This window comes from Ailuropoda melanoleuca, chromosome 4 (assembly GCF_002007445.2).
Source record: "Ailuropoda melanoleuca isolate Jingjing chromosome 4, ASM200744v2, whole genome shotgun sequence".
NCBI classification, from domain to species: Eukaryota; Metazoa; Chordata; class Mammalia; order Carnivora; family Ursidae; genus Ailuropoda; species Ailuropoda melanoleuca.
In genome coordinates, this window is record NC_048221.1 from 37021689 (window position 1) to 37043600 (window position 21912).

At 43.4% G+C, this 21912-nt stretch overlaps 1 protein-coding gene across 7 annotated transcripts in view; it reads right to left on the bottom strand.

Annotated features, from left to right (window-relative positions):
* Positions 1-21912, bottom strand: part of FOXP1 (forkhead box P1) — a 407883-nt gene that overhangs the window by 69534 nt on the left and 316437 nt on the right. For 5 of the 7 annotated variants that reach the window (XM_034657215.1, XM_034657218.1, XM_034657216.1 and 2 more), the window contains 4 exons: positions 19360-19497; positions 18240-18329; positions 13039-13192; positions 7490-7694 (listed from right to left, as the gene is read on the bottom strand). In XM_034657215.1, the coding sequence (XP_034513106.1) occupies positions 7490-7694; positions 13039-13192; positions 18240-18329; positions 19360-19497 (587 nt within the window). The remainder of the gene's footprint in view (positions 1-7489; positions 7695-13038; positions 13193-18239; positions 18330-19359; positions 19498-21912) is intronic. The other 2 variants (XM_034657217.1, XM_011218963.3) reach the window with 1 other exon arrangement.

The following is a 21912-nucleotide window of genomic DNA, read 5'->3' on the forward strand; positions in this document are numbered from 1 at the left end:
TAGTAGCAGGAGCCACTCATCAGAAAAGAAGTGTCTATCTTACATGATGAGAGAAAGTGGGGGCTCAGATATTATTTCACAGGGGAAACCGGGCACATTAGACATGAAATAGCCCATGGTCGAGATTCACATTGTATCATATCCCAAGAAAAAAATTAAAACCAACCCAATGTAGGAGAAACTTATAAAAGGAATGTATCTCCCTAGACCAATGATACTATTTTATTGGAAAGCACGTATCGTTCAAACACAATAAATAGAAGAAGATTTATAGAGTCTAATGATGGTGTGTTATGGTAAAAGGCACTTTATTGAGATAAGCTACAACAGCTGTTAGAGAATAATGGCTGAGTTTTTTTTCTTTTAATCACCATACAGAGTGAACAGTCAAGAAAATCCATAAACCTATCCCTCATGGCATGCCTATATTTTAAAGATTTTCTCCCTGTTCTCACCCTACGTATGAATGACAGGCCACGATACTCCACCCTGCCACACTACCCTGAGACAACCTTTCTTCCCTGCTCCTTAGGCCCAGAAGTAATTGGTTTTAAGCCATGAGACAAACAGACCGCAGCTCTTCCAGGCATGGTGGTCACAAAACACCCAGCAGCGTGTCTGTCCTACCACATGTCGACTAGACCCTGGTGTTTCTTTCTGATCGAAGCAGAAATGTTTCTGCCCTGCACAGGTTACCTGTCCATACAGATAGACAAGGGACAGGTGTCGCTGCCAAGATCTGCTTTGGCGCTCAGAAGCACCTGTATTTCAGGTCTCTACAACTGGCTACGTCTAATTCCCTTTCAGGTCCTTTACAACACCTGACTGGCCATGCCCAGCCTGTCCTTCACCTTCTCCACTGCTAAGCACCTGATGTGCCTCCTTGCAAAAAGATGAGGCAAGGCAGGAGAACAGCCAGCTGTGAACCTCTGGAGCCTCTCTCAAATTATGGCTAAATAGACAGGTCTGGCCCCAGGCTCCCACCCTGGAAGGTTATGGCTTCCTCCCAATCTCCGAGCTTTACCCACTGGAGACTATCATCCGGGAGTCTGCGGTAAAGCCAAGGGGGTTCTGGTGAACAGCCCACTTGGGAACCACCAGATTATGACAGTCATTACAAGGACTTGAGGGTCAGGGAGACCCTGGTTCCAGTCCCTGCCTGGTCCCTAACCAGCTGTGTGGCTTCTGCAAATTATAAAATTGTTCTGGGCCCCCAACCACCATCTGTACAAAGAAGACGGTATCCCGTAGGGTCATTGTTAGGATTAAGTGGGAAAATCAGTATGAAGGCTTATGTCGAATCCATTATGCATGTGTCCTGCACAAAGTAATAGTTCAATAAATGTTAGCTACATTATCATCACCATCATATACCAGGTACTGATTCCTTCCAGTCACACTACCTCTACTCTGTAGTGGTAGTCCATGAGCTTTGTGGACTGAATATGTCTGGGATGACAATCAAATGTTAGGGGGAAAACTCCGCCCTTTTCAAGACTGCCAAAACCCAGGTGAACTGAACACAGCCAGTTCACGATGCCAGGCCACTAGCATTGCTTCTCAAACTTGAGAAAGCCCTGGGGATCTGGTTTAAATGAAGACCCTGATTCAGCAGGTCTGGGGTGGGACCGGAGACCCTGAATTTCTAATAAGCTCTTCCCAGGTAATGCCACCGTTACTGGCTTGCAGCCATTGAGTCGCAAGAATATAGGGGATATGTGACAAATACAAATTCCTGCACCCCATCTTAGACTAGGATAATCTAATTCTTCATGAGAGAGGGCTAGGAAGCTGTATATTTCAACAAATACCTGTGAGAATATCATCAGGAAATCTGAGAAACACTGCTGTTATAGCTAAGATCAGGAGTTGGCAAATCATTTTCTGTAAATGGCCAGAGAGTAAATATTTAAGTCATTGCGGGCCTTATGGTTTCCGTTGCAACTGCTTAAGCCAGCCACTGTAGCATGAAAGCAGCTATTCAATAGACAGTGTATAAATGAATGATCATTGCTGTGTTCCAATAAAACTTTATTTACAAAATGAGCAGTGGGCCAGATCTGGCTGGTAGGCTGTAATTTGCTGACTCGGGTTACAGATCAATTGCCTTAGCACATATTGGCAGAAGTAGCAGTAACAATTCTGAAGACAATTTGGGACAATTTCGTGGCAGGTTCTCCAGAACGCTCTAATGGGAAATAAAGATTTGGGGTGGCTCATTTGTTCAAGTGCTTCAAATAAAGAGAGATACAGAAGAAAGCATCGGATTTTCAAAAACAAAACAAAAACAGTAGAAATGAGGAAGAGCTGTTCAGAGTAATGTGACCTAGAGCTTACTGCGTACATTTCTGGCTCAACAGGCCTGCAAAATGAATACGAAAACACGCAACAGTTAAAGGCACGTACCACTGGAGCAGTTCCGAGAGCAAGCTTCTAGAATTTTAGCAAGTCAACCAAGAGCATCAATATTTACTCATCAACATAGAATTTAGTTCAAAAAAGAAAAAAGAAAGAAAAAAAATGAAACGCCAGGCATGTCCACGTTTCAGAGTTCCTTGCCTTCTGAAAATACTGGGGCAGAACACACAAATGTTATTGTTATGTAGTCAAATACACGGCAATATGTCAAGAGGCTACAAATCAAAAACAGAGACTGCGTATCAAGTGAAAATGTCTGAAAGTACACCAGCCAAGCAAAAACCTTCAGGAGTCATTTGCAGGCAGCTGCCCACTGCGGGGGCGGGGGGGGGGGAGGAGGAGCAAGCAGTGGGACTACCTGGGGCTGTGTCAGCAAAGGAGCGGAAGGCAGGAAGAAACACTGGAGTGGACAGAGGGCAGGTTAGACCTCGCAGGGAGGAGAGGCTGCGCAATGCACACCGACCAACAGACCGCCATGATCCTTCCAGAGTTCCAGGAAACCTCTTCCACCAGATGCTTAAGGAGGTCTTGAAACCCATTTAGAAGAGCTTTGAATCTGAGACATGCTCAAGTTAGCAAACATCGACACGTGGTGGCTGAACTGAAAGCGAAAAGCTGGGAAGGGTCAGAGGAGTGTCTCTCATATGGACTACGGAGGTCAGGAAAAATCGGATAAAGACCAGGTGAGGTGTTCAGTGTGGAAGCGCAAGATACGCGAGGCTAGAAGGGAGAGAGGGAGGCTTGTTTGGCATGTGCCTGTGTGCAAAGCTGGCGTGGGCTTCATTTGTGTTCTCTATGCACTGTTTCAGACTGTAAGTGATGTGTATTTTGCAAATCCTACCCACCCCCATCCTTCATGGAAGGCCCAGTAAATACCAATACGCACCTTAAGAGAGGAAAGTCTGCTACTTTCTTTTAAAATGTGCTGATGCGCACACAGCAGGTGAAGTCAATACACGTTTTGTTGGATTTAAATTAAACTTTATTTTAGGAACACTGATTTCAATTTATCATAATTAAATAGTCACCACTAGGCCGAATGAAAACTCAAAGTGCCATACTACAAAGTTAAGAGACAGGCTCGCATTTGGATCTTGGATACGCCACTAACCAGTTCTGTGACCTTAGGTCAGTTCTTTAGTCTCTATGACTCAATTTCCTTTTCTGTAAAATGGGTATAATTAACCCCGACTGCTTCTCAGCAGTCACGAGGATAAAATGAGACATCAGTCCAAAAACAAGAGTGCAGCCAGTGCTTGGCACAGAGAAAGAACTGAGGACGTGTGAGCTCCCTTCCCTTTCCCTAGTGCACCATAATATAATGCGATATTTAGAATTTTAATTCAGGCAATTACTTAAGTAGTAATTGCTATTTGTATTTACATAGCTGCTTTGATCCAAGAAGCTCAAAGGGCTTTACTAAATTTAGCATTTTAATAAATGTTTCATTTGCATTCCGTTGATTTTGTTTACCCACACCAAAACTTGGAATTTCCTAAAGACAGTCAGACAAGTGAAAGGGAACAAGATGATAGCTTCGTGTTCACAGGTGGCCCAGGTCTGAGTTTTATCTCTCTGTCTCCGCTGTCATGGCTCCCTGGGTCCTCGGGAATAGAAGGGCAGTGAGAGACGAGGACATGCCTGCTTCCTCTTTAGCCCCCTTCAGCTTCTGCCTGCTGAAGTTCACCTTCACCACGCTTCTCTCAGGCACTGGCAACCAAGGTATGTTATTGCACCAATGAATTTATATATAATCAGCACAATAAACATTATTAAATTGCCGGAAGAAAATCAAAGCACGAAGCACGGTGCCAGTACTGAATTCTAATGATGCTGAATGGCGGTGATTGCACAGGGACAGGATCTCAACAAGCCTTGATTTGAGCGCTGGCATCCGCCTCACAAATCACATGGGCCGCTCCTCTCGTAATAGTGGTGAATACTGATAAACGTCTCTACCCTGCGCAACAGGGAAGTGGGTTTCTATTGGCAATCTTTACCAAAGTGTGTTTTTTCCCTTCTCTACACTCAAGGGTTTACCCTGAATGATTTAATTATAATTTTCCTTGTGTAAGACAAATTAAAGAGGAGAGTAGGAGTGTCGTGCCAAGCACATTATTTATCTCCTTAACAGATTGCAGCTCACCAAACCCCAGAGCTGCGGCTCCAAGCGGCTGCTCACAGGAGCCCGCAGAACGCACGGGGGCAAGAGTGCAGGAGAGGGAGGGTTCCAAACGACACCGAAACAGGCAGCCTCGGTGAGTCTGTGAGACATCTCACTCCTTTAAAAAACAAAAACTCTAAGGATCCTGCCTTTTTCCAACATGGTTCCACACAGAGCATTCCTGAATCCTTTTAGGAAGAATTCTTAAGCTGTTCACCTGAGATTGAGTGTGAAGGGCTAGGTTATTATTCTGCGTGGCAGGGGCTCTTGCTTGTTCAGACACTGCTCTGGGGGGAACGGAGCGGGGGAAGGAACGTTACGCTGCCATCAACGGAGCGCCTGCAAAGTTACATATTTCACAAAGGCACTGGTGAGTAAGGGACGAGGCTTCTCCAAGGGACCCCCTGTGACAAACGTCAAGTCAGTGTGTAAGTGACAACGTTGTTATAGTGACAGCTTCTTTACCATTTCCACTACTTCAAGAGGACATCGCATTGATGATTTAAAAATAAATCCTAAGATAAAACCAGATAAAACCTCATTATCCGTACCTGTATGTACACAAAGCTGGCTAACTAATAATTGAATTTTTAATGATCAATTCTGTAAGTTTCTAACTTCTGAATTATCTTTAACCTAAGGTGCTCATTTGTCTTGTTCACTATGTTCAGCTAAAACAGGCTCGCCAGAATTTTCTTTTAATTCAGCCGCAACTAGGAACCTACCTGGCAATATCAACAGAGAGACCCAAGATATTAAGGAGTGGCATAGCATTTCATTGTTGCTTCTTCTTTGCATATATAACGGGAAAATTCGGCCTGTTTCTACAGCCAGTTTACAGCTTAGTAGAACCCAAATTCTTTTCTGATCCATATTCTAATTTTGGCATGTAGTATAATGAAGATTAAGCCCCACTGGTGTGGGCATCATAAAAACAATTCAAACTTATTCTCCTGGAATGAGACTGTCCTTACATGCATTTACTTTCAAATACACCTTAAGACATGAAAAGGGCTGGCTATTCTTCTCCCACCTGCCTCATTGCTGATCTGCCACCTGACTGCAGATATAGAACCCTTTAGAATGAAACCGAGCACAGTGCATCTAAACCAGAAGAGCTTCCTGAGTCACAGGAAATCTGTACAGGCTCCACGACGGCCGACAAGATTGCAACAAATACCCTAAGTGCACGGGTCGGCATTTTTCCACGGATGGCCTGTTATGCCGATGGATCGAGATGTAATTCAGTCACTCCACAGTAAATGGCGGCATCAACCTTAGACACCAAAAGCGAGTACAGCAAAGGACAACAACCTAGAACCTTTTCTTTAAAGCTCTCTAAGGTTCAGCGTGATTTTCTGATTACAAAGACACTGTAAGAGCTGATAAAGCGGGGGCAAAGGTTGGCTTCCAGACGTGCAAGGCTATCCTCACTGGAAACAACAGAGGCCACACTGGACCCAAGGGCTTCACACAGATATCTTACTGTCCGCCATTCTAACCTTCGAATTCTCCGGAACGGGGATATTTAAAACATCTCTTACTTCGCCTCTGTCTGCCACAGAAGTTCCAAAATGATCTTAAAAGGATAGCTGCAAGTTTTGGTTAGGACATCTATTATCCCCACAGCTCAGAACCTCTCACGTTCTTAGGCTTGACCGGGACCCATGCCCACAACAGGCACAAATATTCAGAGAGCATTTTCTGTGATTACTGATCTCGAAATGGAGAAAATGTTGCTGGTAGAAAGATACATATCTAATTAAACCCGTGGGCTTCTTAATGCTCAATAGTTCAAGAAATAGATGAAATTATATTTGTAATTGCTCAAGTGAAAAATATCATTAAAATAAACTTTCACTGAGTCATTTTTATTAAAAAAACAAAATATAGAATTTGTTTTTCCTGCTGGAAGTGACATTTACTATCACACATTACTTTGAAAGTTTCTTTCTTTTCTTCTGTGTGGGGAAGCTGTGCATATGAAATAGATGGGAAACCGTTTAAAAATAGTACATTGAAAATAAAAGTTTTTAATTTTAGGAGCATTATATATATATATACACTCCACTTCTGAGAAGCATTCCACAGTAGTATTAATGCTTCTGGGGTATGAGGATCCAATAACATGAATTAACAGCTTCATTTTCTTAGAATTGTCTGCTAACATGATGTATTCTGGATATCTCAAACAAACTCGGCTTCGGCTAACATTCAAGCAAAGCTGAGGGCAATTACAATATATAAAGTCTTACCTTCCAAAGAGGAATAGGGCAACTGAGACAGCACTGCATTCCTCCTCGGGAGTTAAGACTTTATTTTCTAAATCTGCGTGTATAGACGTAGATTGTGTGTGCACATACATAGACCCCTTCCGTCTCCCCATCCTTCCAACCTTCACTGAGCACTGACCAGGAAAAAGGCCATGTTCTTTGGAGACACAACGATGCAAAAGATAGGCTCCCTGCCTCCAAGGAGGACAGTATATAGTGGCAAAGTTCTCTACCTTTTCTTGAACTGGGTGGATTCAAAATCACCAGTACCAAGACTCTACTACTCCCTTTGAAGGTTGTTTAGAGCCCAGGTGTTCAGCCTGCATGGAGTGAGCACTGGGCGCCAAGAGTAAGCCTGGAACCCTTGCAATCCAACCCATCTACTGAGACACTAACCCTGCCTGGGTCCTTAAGTTTAGGTTAGATCGGCATAAGTGCTAATTCCATGTTGAAAAGGTGAAAATAATTAGATGCTTCACACCCAAACCATATTGAACACATTCTTAAGTAATTATATGCACATTCAAGTCACATGGATCCAATTAGGGATCGCTGAGATATGGCGGAGCAAGGCCGCCCACCCCTCCCACATTCAAGACCCTTCCGGACACACATCTCAGTGGCTCATTCCTACCTTTCCCTTTTGGGAGTGTGGACTGAGAGCTGTCCATTGGTAGAGGCATGTGGGTTCATTATTAAGGAGGTCTTGGAAGGTGCAGAGGAGGAGACACATGTCGTGGTCAGATCCAAACTGCTGTGATTGCTGCCTGTGGTTTCTTCCGCAGAATGAGCACTTGTCACTTCTTTCCAGAGCTGCTGCAGTTCTGTTGGAATCATGCCTGAAACAAACAAATTGGATAATTAAATCAATTAACAGCTAATTCCGTCCTCTTCAAACAGTAATTAAATCAAAGAGTCAGTAAACAAAGCCTAGTGTTAGGGGGTTTTTTTTTGGTGTGTGCGTTTTTTCCCCTCCCAACTGAGGCAAATACTGTAGTAACAACCGTGTCCTCCCACTAAACAGCCGAGTTGAAGTGCCCTCATCACACATAAAAGACCTCCGTGAAAAGGATTCAAACAGTCACTCTGCAAAAACAGTATGCCTCCATCCAAACTGTTGTTTCTAGATTTTTGAAAAGGAGTAGATAGATGTTATTGTATTTTTAGACACAAAGAAGGGCTCGAAATAAATTTGTTCGACTATACTATTATGACAACACGAACCACAAAATGAATAATTTTTGTGCTTAAGTCTTAAATGATGACAAATAGCTTTGTTATTAAATATAGTTTTTATTAATCACTTTTAGACATAAATTATGAATTCATATCGTCTTCCTGAAATGCTTTTCAACTTTTAACATTCAAATTGATTATACTATGATTATTTCATTAACACACCTATCTTCCTCATTAATTTTGGTTTCTAGTACCACATGCTTAATTGATGGATGTGTCTACTGCAAAACTGTGTAACTTTTTTTTAACCAAGTAACACTATTATTACTGTCATTTCTTAGATCAATGCTAATGAACCATTCAGAATAAAATGCAAACGTGAAATAAACTTGGGAGTAATAAAGTTCTCTTGTTTCTTAAGGGGGTCAAAACGGACATGGGTCTTCAGGAAGAAGGGTCTCACCTGTACTCTCCCCCAAGAGTCACCTGTACTCTCCCCCAAGAGGAGAGTCTCACTATTACGGCCTCCTAGCCTTTATTCTGGACGCATGCTTCTGCAACCCGGGCTTCCCAGAACCCACCTCAGTGCATGTGCAGGCGTGCGCAGGCACACGAGAAAAAGATTCTAAAGGGCAGCTACCAACAAGAAACAACAACAGCCGTTCCTTCCGAAAGACAGCTGAAAGAAATTGTCAACCCTGCACAGCATAAGGCAACTCCGCATTAGAACTGGATGTCTGGACTGCAGTTCATTGTTTCAATCAACTGTAACACAGCCATCCCAGAAAGCCTGCCATTTTCTGACTATATAGCAGCACCCGAAACAGGCGTGTTTCTTACCAAACCTAAGCTATTGAATTAAAAAAGAAGGCTGTGTGCATTATATTCATTTGAAACACATAATAAAAAATGCCAAGGTCTAAATTTAATTTATTTTTGTCATTTAGAATACAATGGATAGATAATCATCTCAACGTGATCAGCCAAACATCTTTACTTTGCTAAACTGTTAAAGATTTTAATTATGCTAGCATTGGAGAGCACTGGTCTAATGAGGCGATGGACTCCAGAGAATCCGAGTGGTTAAGAACTGTGAAATGAGTCTGATAGGATTTTTTTATATTCACCGTGGATCGTTTGCATATCAAAGAGGAGTAAATTATTGCACAGCAGACCAATAACCTTCCCCGCCTTTCTGAGAGGAGTGTTAACAAAAACAGTTGGTCTCTCCTAACGGTTCTCCACGAAAATGTTCAAATGCTCAAGTATTTGCAATTAATATATATTATAAAAGGAGGCTTCAAGTGATACATTAAGTGGTCAGATATTCTTAGAACGCATCCTCGACAGCCAAGTCGGTTTTCTTCTCCCTTCATAAAAATCAAATGCCAATTATATTTTGATGGATTTTGTCCCAAATGAGCATTTAGTTATTAGGCATATTCAATTATTACTTGTCCCCTGAAATTAAGCCTCAGAGGCAAATTAAACAAAGGGAAAGGTCACTCCACAATCCCATGTCCGGTTCTGCTGCATCTGGGCTATTATTTTCAAACACCTTCCGAAGTGACATGTGGGATGTGTTTGTAGCTAACAGGCCTGCCACTGAGGTCCACACACCAACAATTACCTGTGAATATGGCTGACCCTCCGACCACTGTTTACTCAATTGAAACAATAGTGAATAGGCTTGTCTGTTGATGATAGCATATTGATATAAGGCTACGAAAGTCAACACCTATTTTTATTTTCTAGGGAGTAAATACACATGAAAAGAACAAGCCGCCCATTTTTCAACGCAAACTAATTGATTTCTGGGTCAGCTGCATGGGAAGTGAAAAAATGGAAGAACATGGTTTCTAACAACTGTGTTAACACTTTCCCTCCAAGAAAGGCGGAACTTCAGAGCTGTTTGAGAAGCGAGCTGTTTATCCAGCAAATAAAGACAGAGGCAAATGTCTGGTTACACTTGTTATACCTACACAGTACATTAGCGTTACTCTGCTCTCCTTTTCTTCAGGGGATGGCAAATCAGTTTCATCCCTCACAAAGGGAAATGGTAAATAAAACAGTAACTTGCTGACAACAGGGGTACTTTTGGGTCAAATTTCACTGTGATAATTACGTTTGAGAACATTCTCATCAGACTTACAGAGAGCAGTCAAATCAGTCTCCTCCATCAATGCTACCTACACCTTGTTAGTGATGTTAAACTATTACTTCAACGCACACTATCTACGGGAGGATGCTATTATTCGACAGCCATGATCTCGTGATAGAATTAAGACAGATAAAAGGCAGGCTAGTCACTCATCAGACTCCATGGATATCAAATGTCCAAAAAGCATCACGTATTTCCTCCAATATGGTAGACAGGAATAACAGTACCAGGTTAAACAAGTTCATTAACAGGTGTATATATATATATATTGAGCACATAATCTCTAGTTCATATTTTCAAAATTCACGGGTCAGAATGATATTGAGTATCGGGGGTCACTGCTTCAAGAGACCAGGGAGAAAAGCATATGTGCTAATTACATAAAACAGAGAAGACCCTACAATACTCTTAACAATAACAAAAATGTCCCTCCATTTCATACCATAAAGCCTTAAGGAAAGATGAAAAAAAAGAAAGGCCTTCAAAATACTACTTTCCATCTAGCCATACTTTCACATTTCTACACGTTTAAGGTGACTTAGCCAAGGCCACGAGCAGGTACGTAAAAGAATCCCGACGACTCTATCACAAAGTAGCCATTACTGGCATTTGTAACACCTAACCCCTGTGCCTTGCTACATTTCTTTTTCCAGGACAACCGACCCCTTCATTATAAAAGAAAATGCAGACACTGGCTTAAAAAATGTATGCTGTGGGGACAGTTGACAGATTACTGCTCACGGAACTCAATTTTACAACCCCAGGTATCACTGGCTCAAAGACAAACAGAGTTGATCAACCTTTTTTTGTCCTTGTACATCCATACCCAGGTGACCATGTTCAAGCAAGCAGAAAGTTGATTTAAACCTCATAATGACATCAGTTTTAAGCCATCATGTCTCTGATAAAAAAAAATTGTGTTGTAGTCCAACATGACTGAATTCTCAAGCCACTTTGGGTGATGGGATAGGAGAGACAGGACCAACCTCCGGATCCCAGAGAAGACGGCAGTGACACAGGGAGCTCACTTTGCTGCCACAACCTGGCTCCTGGAATATGGTATTTACATGTAGGCATCTTGGGCACACATCAGGGCACCCCTTAGATGTTAAATACGCTCCTTCCTGATGTTGCAGAGGCTAATAGTTATAGCAGATTGCTAAGCATATCAATCAATGCCATGACTAGTGAATTACCTACTGGTGTCTCTGATATGTTACTGCAGAGATTACACTTCATGCATCACCACATTCATTTCTTTCACATTACACATGAGCTTGTCTTGTCACTGCCCAATTGCCCTCTTTTGGACAGCTTAACTGATGTACTATAACAATGAACCTTAGTGAGCAAACTTAATAGTATAGGAGCAGTGGGAAAAGATGAGAGGTTGAAGCCCGAGTCCGGTGGGTGTGTCAGAACAGCCTGCGAGGTTTCCAACAATAAACCCAAAGGTGTAATTAATGCACGTTATAACATTTTGCAAGCACAAAAACACATTAGCCGATGTGTCTTTTCTTCTCCCCTTGTACTCCTCTGTTACCAAATCTTCTATTCTGACAGCCATGGAGATGCTGATTTTGTATCTGGTAGTTGAGCAGTAATGGCAAAAAGGGGAGGAGGACCAGGAGGGACATTAGAGGAGAAAGCCCCAGTTGCACCACTGAAAACGTAAACGAAAACAGAAAACTCCGGAGGAGATCTAAGCTGGGTGTGGTTGACTCAAGAGACAAGATTCAGATGTGGACATGGCTCTCTGGCTCTACCTGACACCGAAAGTTGCTGAACGAATGAGCATGTCCTAGTCACCATGAAGAAGGTTCCACATTTTCAACCCTCTTCAGAAGGCAACGGAATCCAAGACATCAAAGGCATTAGCTACCAGCCTTTAAAGCCCATACACATACATCCAAGCCTACTACAGCTGCCAAGGCCAGGGTTCACGAGGAGGAGACTGAAATGTGCCATACCGTGCACAGGATGGGGAAATCAAAACACAGCAGGACACCTTCTTCTTTCCTTCCACACTTTCCTGCGTTCTCCTTCTGAACAGTCCACGTGCATTCACATTAGACATGTCAAAGAGTTGCCTAAACCACGAGGATGTCCTAAAACGGCTAGAAATCCTCTTTTGTTTCTGACGTCCAACACCCATGGTAATAACACGTCAATGGCTTTTCAAAAGAAATTCTGAGATCCATGAAGTCTTGGTCCTTTGCGAGGAACTCTAGTTTTGGAAGAGCAAGAGGTAGAAATGCTACCTGTTCTCATGAGTGTAGAACGTGCTCAAAAAAACCAACCGACGAATGCAAACGAGGAATGAAAAAAAGAAAAAAAGAAAACCCAACAAAAGAGATTTCTCTTAGTATGGAGAATAAACCTGAATTTATCCCTAGAACTGACAAAGTGGCATTTCAAAAGCATCACTCAGCTTTACAACAGGACAGGATACAATGATAGAAAACATACCTTACACTGGCTACACAAAAGCCTTCGAGAAAATTCACCTGCGATTCCCAACGGACCATGCTCGATGGGACTGAAAGGGTCCATAAGTCAAAGCCGCACTGCTTTCCCCTACTCCAAGAGTGTGCAAGGGCGGGGCTCCTCTGCTTCTGCTCAGCATCGGACCACCCCGTAGGCCTTCTTGTTGGCATCCACAAGCAAGCAAGCCCCTTGGCTTCTACAAAGCTCGCTCCTTAGGACCTCGTCCAGCCTTTTCTCTGAAGTTTGTGTCTGCTTGCTTTAGACGGACCATGGCCTTACTGCTGTACCACACACAGCCCGCCGCCGCGGCCCCGATGTCTGTGCGGAGCGGTGCCTGCCGGGTCACAAACGCTTACCTTGAGCAAGGGGCTGGAGGGGAAGGGCGGGCTGCCCTGGCTGGATGGTGAGGAGGCCTTGGCGCTGTAAAGACAGGAGGTGCTGCTGCTGGAGCTGCTGCATCTGGAGGAGCTGCTGCTGAAAAGCCAACTGCTGGGTGGCCACCTGTTGCTGCTGCAAGAGATCAGGGAGACAAGAAATGAGATGGCCACGTCCCGAGGAAGGTTCAGAGGACGGACGCCTCAAAACACGTCGTCATCGTCAAACACCGACGATGCTGGCTGGGGTCTAGTGGAGGGGCTGGTGTCGGGGCTGCGGTGACAGGGACAGGACAGAGCGCCTCTGAAGAGAATGGGGGGGGGTGCTGGATACCCTCCCCCACTGCTGCCAGTGGCACAGAAAAATCACTTGTCGATCAAGTCAGCGTCTCCTACAGTTTGAAAGGCCTGAGCGTTTCTAGGGGAAGATGGGAACTTCCAGACTTTGAAATGAGTAATGATTCACGCCACAGAGAAGGAATGCACCATTCCGGTCTGGAGGGATTTGAACCCTGAACCACGGAAAGTATGGAAGGAGCCAGCCTTCCTCTTGCCTGCACCAGGAGCTTTTAACTACTCTGTTTATCACTCCTGACATAAATAAATGAGAAAAAATCAGACCTTTGAAGAAGAAAAACTTCATCTAATATTGTTAATTAGCCATGACAAACGATGAAATAACATTGTAAATCTTTCATAGAAACAGCCACTAGATTTTAATTACACACATTCATAATTTAGCAAACAACATCATACTCGGCTGTGAGTGTTTTAATATGAGGGACACCTTAGGCTTCAGATGCTTCAACTTGGCTTTAGTTTCAGAAACCCCCAGGTCTGCTCGCCTGTCCTGCTTCCCCACCCGCTTTGTTCTTGAAAAGAAGGGGCTTTACGGTATGATAAATATCTTTTTGTTGATTGGACAATGACAGGAGGAAAACTTTTGTTGTGTAAAACATCAATACATCATTCCTGTGTTTAGCAGGCCTCGCTCCAGCCAAAAACAATTAATGTAGATTTCCTCAGTAATTACTGAGTGATAGAAAGATAATACAGTGCAGTAGTACAATAAATAGAAGGAAATTATCTAATATCCTTAATCTGCTAGGAATCAAATCGAGGTGGAGGTCTTAGCCACATTATGGCTAACAATTATGAAAGGAGAATTAACCCTTCCCAAACTGTAGCCAAAAAAAAAAAAAAAGGTTCTTTAAGAAAAAGAAAAAAAAACGAACAAACAAAAACAAGATCCATTTTCCTAATTCTGAGTATCATTCAAAACATCAGGAAGATTTCTGCAACTAAAAGGGTCTGTACAACCCTTTCAGAGCTTCTAATAACTACACTTTACAAACAACTGCATTCACTTAACCCAACACATGACCTTGATCTGATACATCCATAAAATGGTATGTGTATCAAGACCTTCTGATGCCAAGTTCAAAGGAAGAGAAAAATGGTGGTTTCCTTTCGGTCTCCGTGCAGTTTATTTTACAGTAAAAACCATCATTCTCCTATTAGCAACCAATTTCAGACTTACTACCATGCCACTGAGAAAGTTAATTGAGTTTCACTCCAAAAAACAAATTCTATACCACTAACAACAAAAATTTAAATAAATTTAAATGAAAAGCCAGTGTTTTCATTTTAAGAACAGCATGCATAAAATGATCCAATTGTTTTCACCCCTTCCCATGTTATCACATTAATGTAAAACCCAATGATAGTTATATTCATGTCAAATGATTTTTTTCACTTCTTCAACAGATATTAATTCATGACATTTAAAAAAAAAAGAAGGAAGGGAGAGAAAAAACAACATGGATACAATAAAAGATAGGGGAACCAGCTCTTCTTGAAGTAGAAAAGAATGGAGAGGGGGTGCTGGAGTTTGGGGAGGGTGTTTCCTGTCTTACTGTAAATGAAATGTTTAAAAATTTTGTATTTATATAAAATGACTGATGGCTTTTCTGTTGTCTCTGTGGCCATCCCTAGGAAAAGCTCATGAAAGCTGTCCACGTTTGAAAAGCCAGGATATAAAAGTATACAAGGCCCATTGTCCAAAGAAAGAATTTAAAAGCAACACTGGTTGCCAAACTGTGCTCCCCACCCAGTTACCAAACACAGGATACGAGCCCGTTTGTTTACTTCTCACAATTGAATGCATACAAAAAAGGTCTCCGCGCAGTCCCCTGGACAGGTCAGTAGTCAGTGTTAAAATGCTAAAATGCCCTGATAAACCCTGCATTTCAGATCCCCTCCCTAGAGCTGCAGTCAAAGGTCTGTTTTCCTTTCTTCGGCTCCTCCCTGCTGCCTAACATAAACTGTCATAACTGCCCGGACAAACGGCCCTTTTAAAACAATCAACTTAGCCTACCTCACCCGCACAGGATGGGATCNGGGGTTTTTTTTTTTTTTTTTTTTTTTTGTAGCTTGACTGAAAATTAATTCTGCCTTCAATTTTCCACACCCGTTCTGTCAAATATTAACGAGCAGTCACTTCAATAGCTGTGTGGGCCTACAGAAGATCTGTCTCCTAAGAAGGTCTTGGGGCCAACTCAATGGGGAGCCTAACTTTCTCAAGGCAACTTTAGAAAAAAGTTGAGTGAAGGTACATTGTTCTGGCTGAGGATCCAGTGCCTTACTGCAGAGGTAATCAAAAAGGGGGAAAAGGTGGCAGTGGTGGAGGTGGGGGGGNCAGGATGTGAAGGCAACCTATCCCTCGTATCACCTTTGTCTTGGAAGTGGATGACAGAGTGTGAGCCCAGCAAACCACACGTCCCAGAGATGCCAAAAGGCGACTGTAACGTCTCGCCCTCTCCTTGCTCAGATACAAAGTACACCCTTCCCAAACACAGACACCACCATCATCCTTGTGTGCCAAGATGCCCCCGTTCTGACAGCAGCAATTTGGGAGAGTCAACTTTTATCCTTCCTTCTGCTGTGTAACTTTCCCCTTCACATTTCTTTATCTGCCCTCTGAGCTCATCTGAACTTTCATGTTCTCTCAGCGTGCAGACGTGCATTCCAAACTCTGTCTAACAGACCAAATAAGAGGTTAATAAGAAGTGGCAACAGAAAGAAAAAACACAATCCCTGGTAACTGATAAGAATGACAGTGGCAGCCCTTTTTTGTTTGTCTTCAAATATAGAGTTAAAGATCTTTAAAAAACTAAATTTTGATGCCTTTGAAAAGAAAGAAGCACAAAATAACAACAGGGGGTTATTGCCTGCGAGCCACAGGGGAGAAACTCCATAATTCTTATTCTCCCTTTTGAAGGCTGTTAGAAATCTGATTCAAAAAAGCAACAGCAGAAGGGGAAACCTCTTGAGGCTGTAACCATTTCCTGTGATCATGCATAATGTGCTTCAAAAGTGGGTTTTTACCAATTCTGTTGATCAATTGCACCTCCTTCATATCCCTTCTTTTTTCTGCTGTGTTTACATCTGATGTGACTCAATGACAAGCAGTGTCTGAGACTGTGAAACAGGCCTGTCATGTTGATTTATGGGCGCATCAAACCACAACTTGTCCAAACTGAAGCTCGCAGTTCATTAATTAGAGAGTTGTGACTTTGAAGTCAGCTTTCAGACTGTGGTTTTTAACATTTGGCTTAATTTATATGCTCTTGAATGTGGATCTCTAAGGAAAAAACTGAAATTCCCTTCTTGTCTTTGAACTTCTTTTGACCGCACAATAATCATTTCTTTGTCCAGAGTGATGCCAGCAATCCCAGAGTCATTAACGCGCATTGAACTGCCACTGATGAGTAAGCCCTACTGAATTAGAAAAACAGCCAGCAAAACAAAGCTGAGAGCCTTCTGCACAGTGATATCTCACAATTACATGCCTTCCCTCCCTGTGCCATTTCCATTTTAATTACTGTTAGTCCTTTAGATTTACATTTTAGACACTTTTTAATCTGTTCCCTTTTTTATTATAGCAGCACCCGGGAGCGCGCCACTGTACTTAAGGGTTGTGTCAGCATTTTCATTAAAGCACCTCCTCCCTTCACCCCAAAACTGGCCCTGCTCTGCAGGGGTTTCCATCCAGGCTGCTCAACAGGACTCCAGGGTGAAAACTTGGCAGGGCCTGGATAAAGTACCCGATTTATGTTGAGGGAGGAGCCGGCACAGGGAGACTGTCTGGGCCATTCCCAGTGTGGAAAAGGAGCCTGCCCGCCATCCGCGTTCACGTGAGGGACAGGGCTGGGGACAGTCACTGAGTGAGAAAGTGGCCTCCTGCTCAGGGCCGGGCGAGGAAGCCGTTCAAGTGGACTGGGAGCTGTTTTTCAAAACTACAAATTGTGGCTTTCCAAGAAGGACACTCCAGTCCACGGTAAAAAACGTGAGGAGGTAAGTGACATCGGGTGGCTCTGAGACAGGAGGAAGATGGCATGACAATGCCCAGAAGCACACAGATGCCCCCCCCCCCGAAGGACTGGTCTTCGCTGACATGGAACCGTACAGGACGTGAGAGGCGGACACCCTCCCTGGGAAGGCCTTACCGCTTCCGGAGCTAACGCTGTCACCTAACGGGGTGGTGGGGCCTGGCGCCAGAAACTGTGTGCTCTTACAACGTGCTGGGCCCGCGGAAGCCTTCATGACACCCTGCTTTTTGTCAGGGACACACAAATCATCCAAGCTCAGAGGAGTCTTCCCCGTAAGTTGCACCATCTCACACCTGCCCTATTACCATACGTGTATACCTTGCGAGAAAAAAACGAACAGAGAGATAGGAGCATCTACTCTTAGGGGGCTTTTCTGTTTGTGCAACCTCACAGGAGAGGACTCTTCCAAAGGGAAGGGCCGTCCCCACACACCCAAGCCGTGGGAGCTGGAGAAAATCTCAAGAGTGTGGCCAAGCGCACCCGTGCGGGGCGCAGGGGTATCTCGGCCTGCCCTTCCGCCCGCCTGCAGGAGGAGCCCTGGAAGCTCTGGCCTGCCATCACGCTTCCTGGGGCTCACAAACAGTAGACCTGCAGCGGGGAGATCAAATAGGTGGCAGCCAGCACACGGAACCCAGAACAATCTCAGAGAAAACAGGGCGATCACTCTTGATCTGAGAGCTGCGAACTGAGAGCTCGGTTGTGCGATCATTTAAGAGATGAATGACGGTTTAATAGCCACTAGATAGTCCTCTGGGATCTGTGGTTTGAAAGTAAAATATGTATTGTTGGTACCTCTTTAGGCTGTTTTCCAGCATGTTGTTGTTGTAAAAGTTGAAGCTGCAACTGTTCCTGTTGTTTTTTATAAAACTCTTGAAGCTGCTGCTACAAAGGAAAGAGAGGACGGTAAGTAACAGAGGGTAGCGCCAACCCCCTGTCCCTTTTCGGTGCCATACACAACTGCGGTTTGAAAAATAGCATCCTTTTATCTGTAATGGCCTGACCTTTAGTTTGAAACTCAACAATAAATTTCAGCGCGCCCTGACTATTCTTGGCATTATTGTTTGAAAAGTAATCTCCAAAATGAACTGATGAAAAACATACCATTTTCTACACAAACTAATTAAAATAAGGCAAGGGATGACCTTTGATTGGCCAACAAAGCCCTGGTGCCCTGCTGAGAGAGTCCGGTGAACCTCTACTGCGAAAAGCTCGCCTGCTTTCTGAAGGGCGGGGCTGGGCAGGGTGGTGGGGTGCTCAGCGTCTGCACGGACAGCGTGGGCAGCTCGCTCTGCCTCCGGTCCCCACCGCCTCACCCCAGCAACTTCTGTCACTCTAGTTCTGAATCGCATCTCTTTGGTTCAGGGGTCCGGGAAGTCTGAACGTGAGGTCCGTGTGGCACCATGGCAGCCAGAAGTTCCTTTCCACATCAGCATACATGAAAGAAGGAAAGTGAACTCTGCACCTTAAAAGTAGCCAACTCCGGAACGTCTCTTGATGTTTAAAAGGAAAATTCTGTGAGCCTCTGAGTTGAAATGGGGACTTCAAGAGCTGTCACATTTAAACCTGCTCCTAACGTGCTCCCCATTTTGCTTTGATTCACACCATTTAGAAGCCTCTGGGCTTACCAAATAAAAAGAGTGTAAAGCTACATAAGCCTAAAAGATCTCATTTCTACCAAGTCCAATTACAGCCCTAATCTCAGTCCACCGGGTACTCTCCAGGCCCAAACCCTAGTCGCTTTGGCAGGGTCCCTCCCCTTCCTGGGATGCAAAGGACATGGATCATTCAGGGGCCTGTTCTGTGTCCTGGCCCAGCCACCCTGCTCTGCTTTTTCTTCAATGCGCAAAGGAGCTGACCAGGCGCAGGGAATGGTGAACGGAGTCCCCGGCCCTGAGGGGAGGAAGACGGTTACCTGTTGGAGCATGAGGGCCTGCTGTTGCTGGAGGAGGACCTGGAGCTGCTGAGGGCTCAGCACTTGTTGCTGGAGGATCTGCTGCATTTGCTGGGGAGTGATAACTTGAGGTGTCATCATAGCCACTGACACGGGAACCTAGAACGTTAATGAAGGATAAATAGGAGGCCAGGACATCGCACGCACACAGCACTCAGCCTTCCGGGGTCAGTGGCAGACCGTCATGAGCCTGCTTCAAGAACTGAACAACTTCCCATGCACAGTGTCTTTATCCAGAGGGGATGCGGCAACGAATCCTATTTCATCTCTTACGGAGTTTATGTGAAATAAAGAAAAACAAAAGAGGACCTCGCAGCACTGACAGGTGTGCAGTCTTGCAGGCAGACAAGGAGTAAAGACTTAACAAATCCTATCTGGAGTTGGGGGAGAACGCTCTCGATTTCTCACGAAGCACGAGTCTTCGGTGGCAATTAGCTCTAGGAAGTTTAACGCAAACTTGAATTGTGTTTTAGGGAACAAGGCAAATGGGAACCAGTACCTTCTCGCCAGGAGCTACTCTGATCCACTTCCTCTGTGGACAGTGATTTTTAAGGACAATCAACGAATGCTCAGTCTTGTGGGTGACCGAACCCTGGGCGCACCTCACAAACTTCAACGCAGACCTTTCCTAAGATGCCTTTTACCCTTCCTTATTCACCCAGCACACAGATGTCTCCATTCTTTCATATTACGTGTGATACCATTAAAAGCTGCTTTCCATGACATTTCAGTGACAAACAGCTACAGTGATGAACTTGATAGCATTTCATATTTGCAACTGTTAACACGTTTCTGCACGGGCATCTTTGCAAGGAACCTGCACACTGTATCTGAAAGGATGATGTCTTGTTCAGATAAAACACTGACATTAAAATGACAGGCTGTCTTGGCCAAGGTTACACAAATTGTATTCAAGCGGATACCTAATGACAATGCTATGAATTCTGCAAGCTTTCTAGAATGTAATTTAGCTATTCAAAATAATCACTGCACTTGTGTTTAATTTGCAGACTACATGAGAACCATTTTGTCAGTCCCCGTAATACAAGACTATTTCATGAAAAATCACCCCCCCAAATAAAAAGATAAGGAAAGGAAAAAAAAAAACAATGAAAGAAAAGACAAAACCTGTATGTCTTCTAACAGTAATATTTAAGCATCTTACTTTTCTTTGGTTTCTAATCAAACATGTGACAGCAAGAAGCTAGAAGCAGTAAAGGATATACTTTGTTAAAAAGGATCTCCTGTCATCTCATGTATTACAATAAAAGGTAATAACATGTTTTGCACTTTGCCTGTGTGCCACTTAAAAAAAAAAATCTGGCAGACAATGGCTGATCAGAAGATAAAAGAATTAAAAAATCTTTCAGGGGAGCAGTAAGCAAAAGGGAGAAATGCAGTATTAATTTTATGTAACATAATGTCTTAATATGCAGTTTATCTTGACTTTTTCACATGATTTGTCCTGTCATTTGCATAGCGAGCTCTCATTCCTAATTTCACAGTCATTATGCACTGATGTCCCGATTTCTCAGCATCACTAATTTTGATGAACTAAAAATGGTTCCTGAAGGTCAGATTCATGTACAGTGAACATCCTCCACTGTTGTGGGCATGTTTTCTGTGGGGGGTGTTTATGTGCAAGTTTCGCATTGTTTGGAAAACACCGGGTAGAACATTTGAAAAACTTCATTAACCTAACTCTGGAAAGTCATCATCGAATTCTTCCTACTGCAGTGGCCTTTTAAGTGTAGATGTAGGTACACTGTAATTTAAAACAGATGGGCATGTCTGAGTATTTTTACATGCAAAAAGGGACAGATGTATATGCATGGATAAATTATCCTTTTAAAAAGATACTTCGCAGCACGAAATAGCACCAATGATTAGAACAGTGAACTTGCATTCAATCTAGGGCAAGCACAAGAAGGCATTATCAAAACATCTAACCATCTATAAATTAATTCCAATTAGTCTACTTTGTCTTCACACACAAGAAACTTTTTGAATTTTTCAAAACGTATTGGGTGCCAATCACTATCTTTGGAGCTGCTAAAGCCAACATATCACAATAGGAGTTTACTTTTCCTTGAGAGTTGCATCATCATACAGGGAGGTTTGATTAAGCAAACAAAAGAACCATGTTTAAGGTTTCTTTTTTCCTCTGCGTTTCTTGGATGACGTACAATATAAATATTCTTGAGCCAAATTTCTGATGGTGATGAACAGGAAAACAGACAGGAATAGGGTGGTGTAAGATCTAAACTGGTGATGAACACGAAATTAACAGTGTTATAACAGAAGTCATCATAGAAATAATCTCTTGGTCATAGTTTTTTAAAAGAACTATGGAAAGTCTATGAAAGGGGACCAAGAGAACTTGGCGGGGAGGGGGATGGAAATGCCATCTATCTTGACTGGGGTGGTAGTCCCACAGGTGGACACAACAGCCCAAATTCCTCCAACTGTTCACTTAAACCGAATGCATCTTCTTGTATGTAAATTATACTTGAA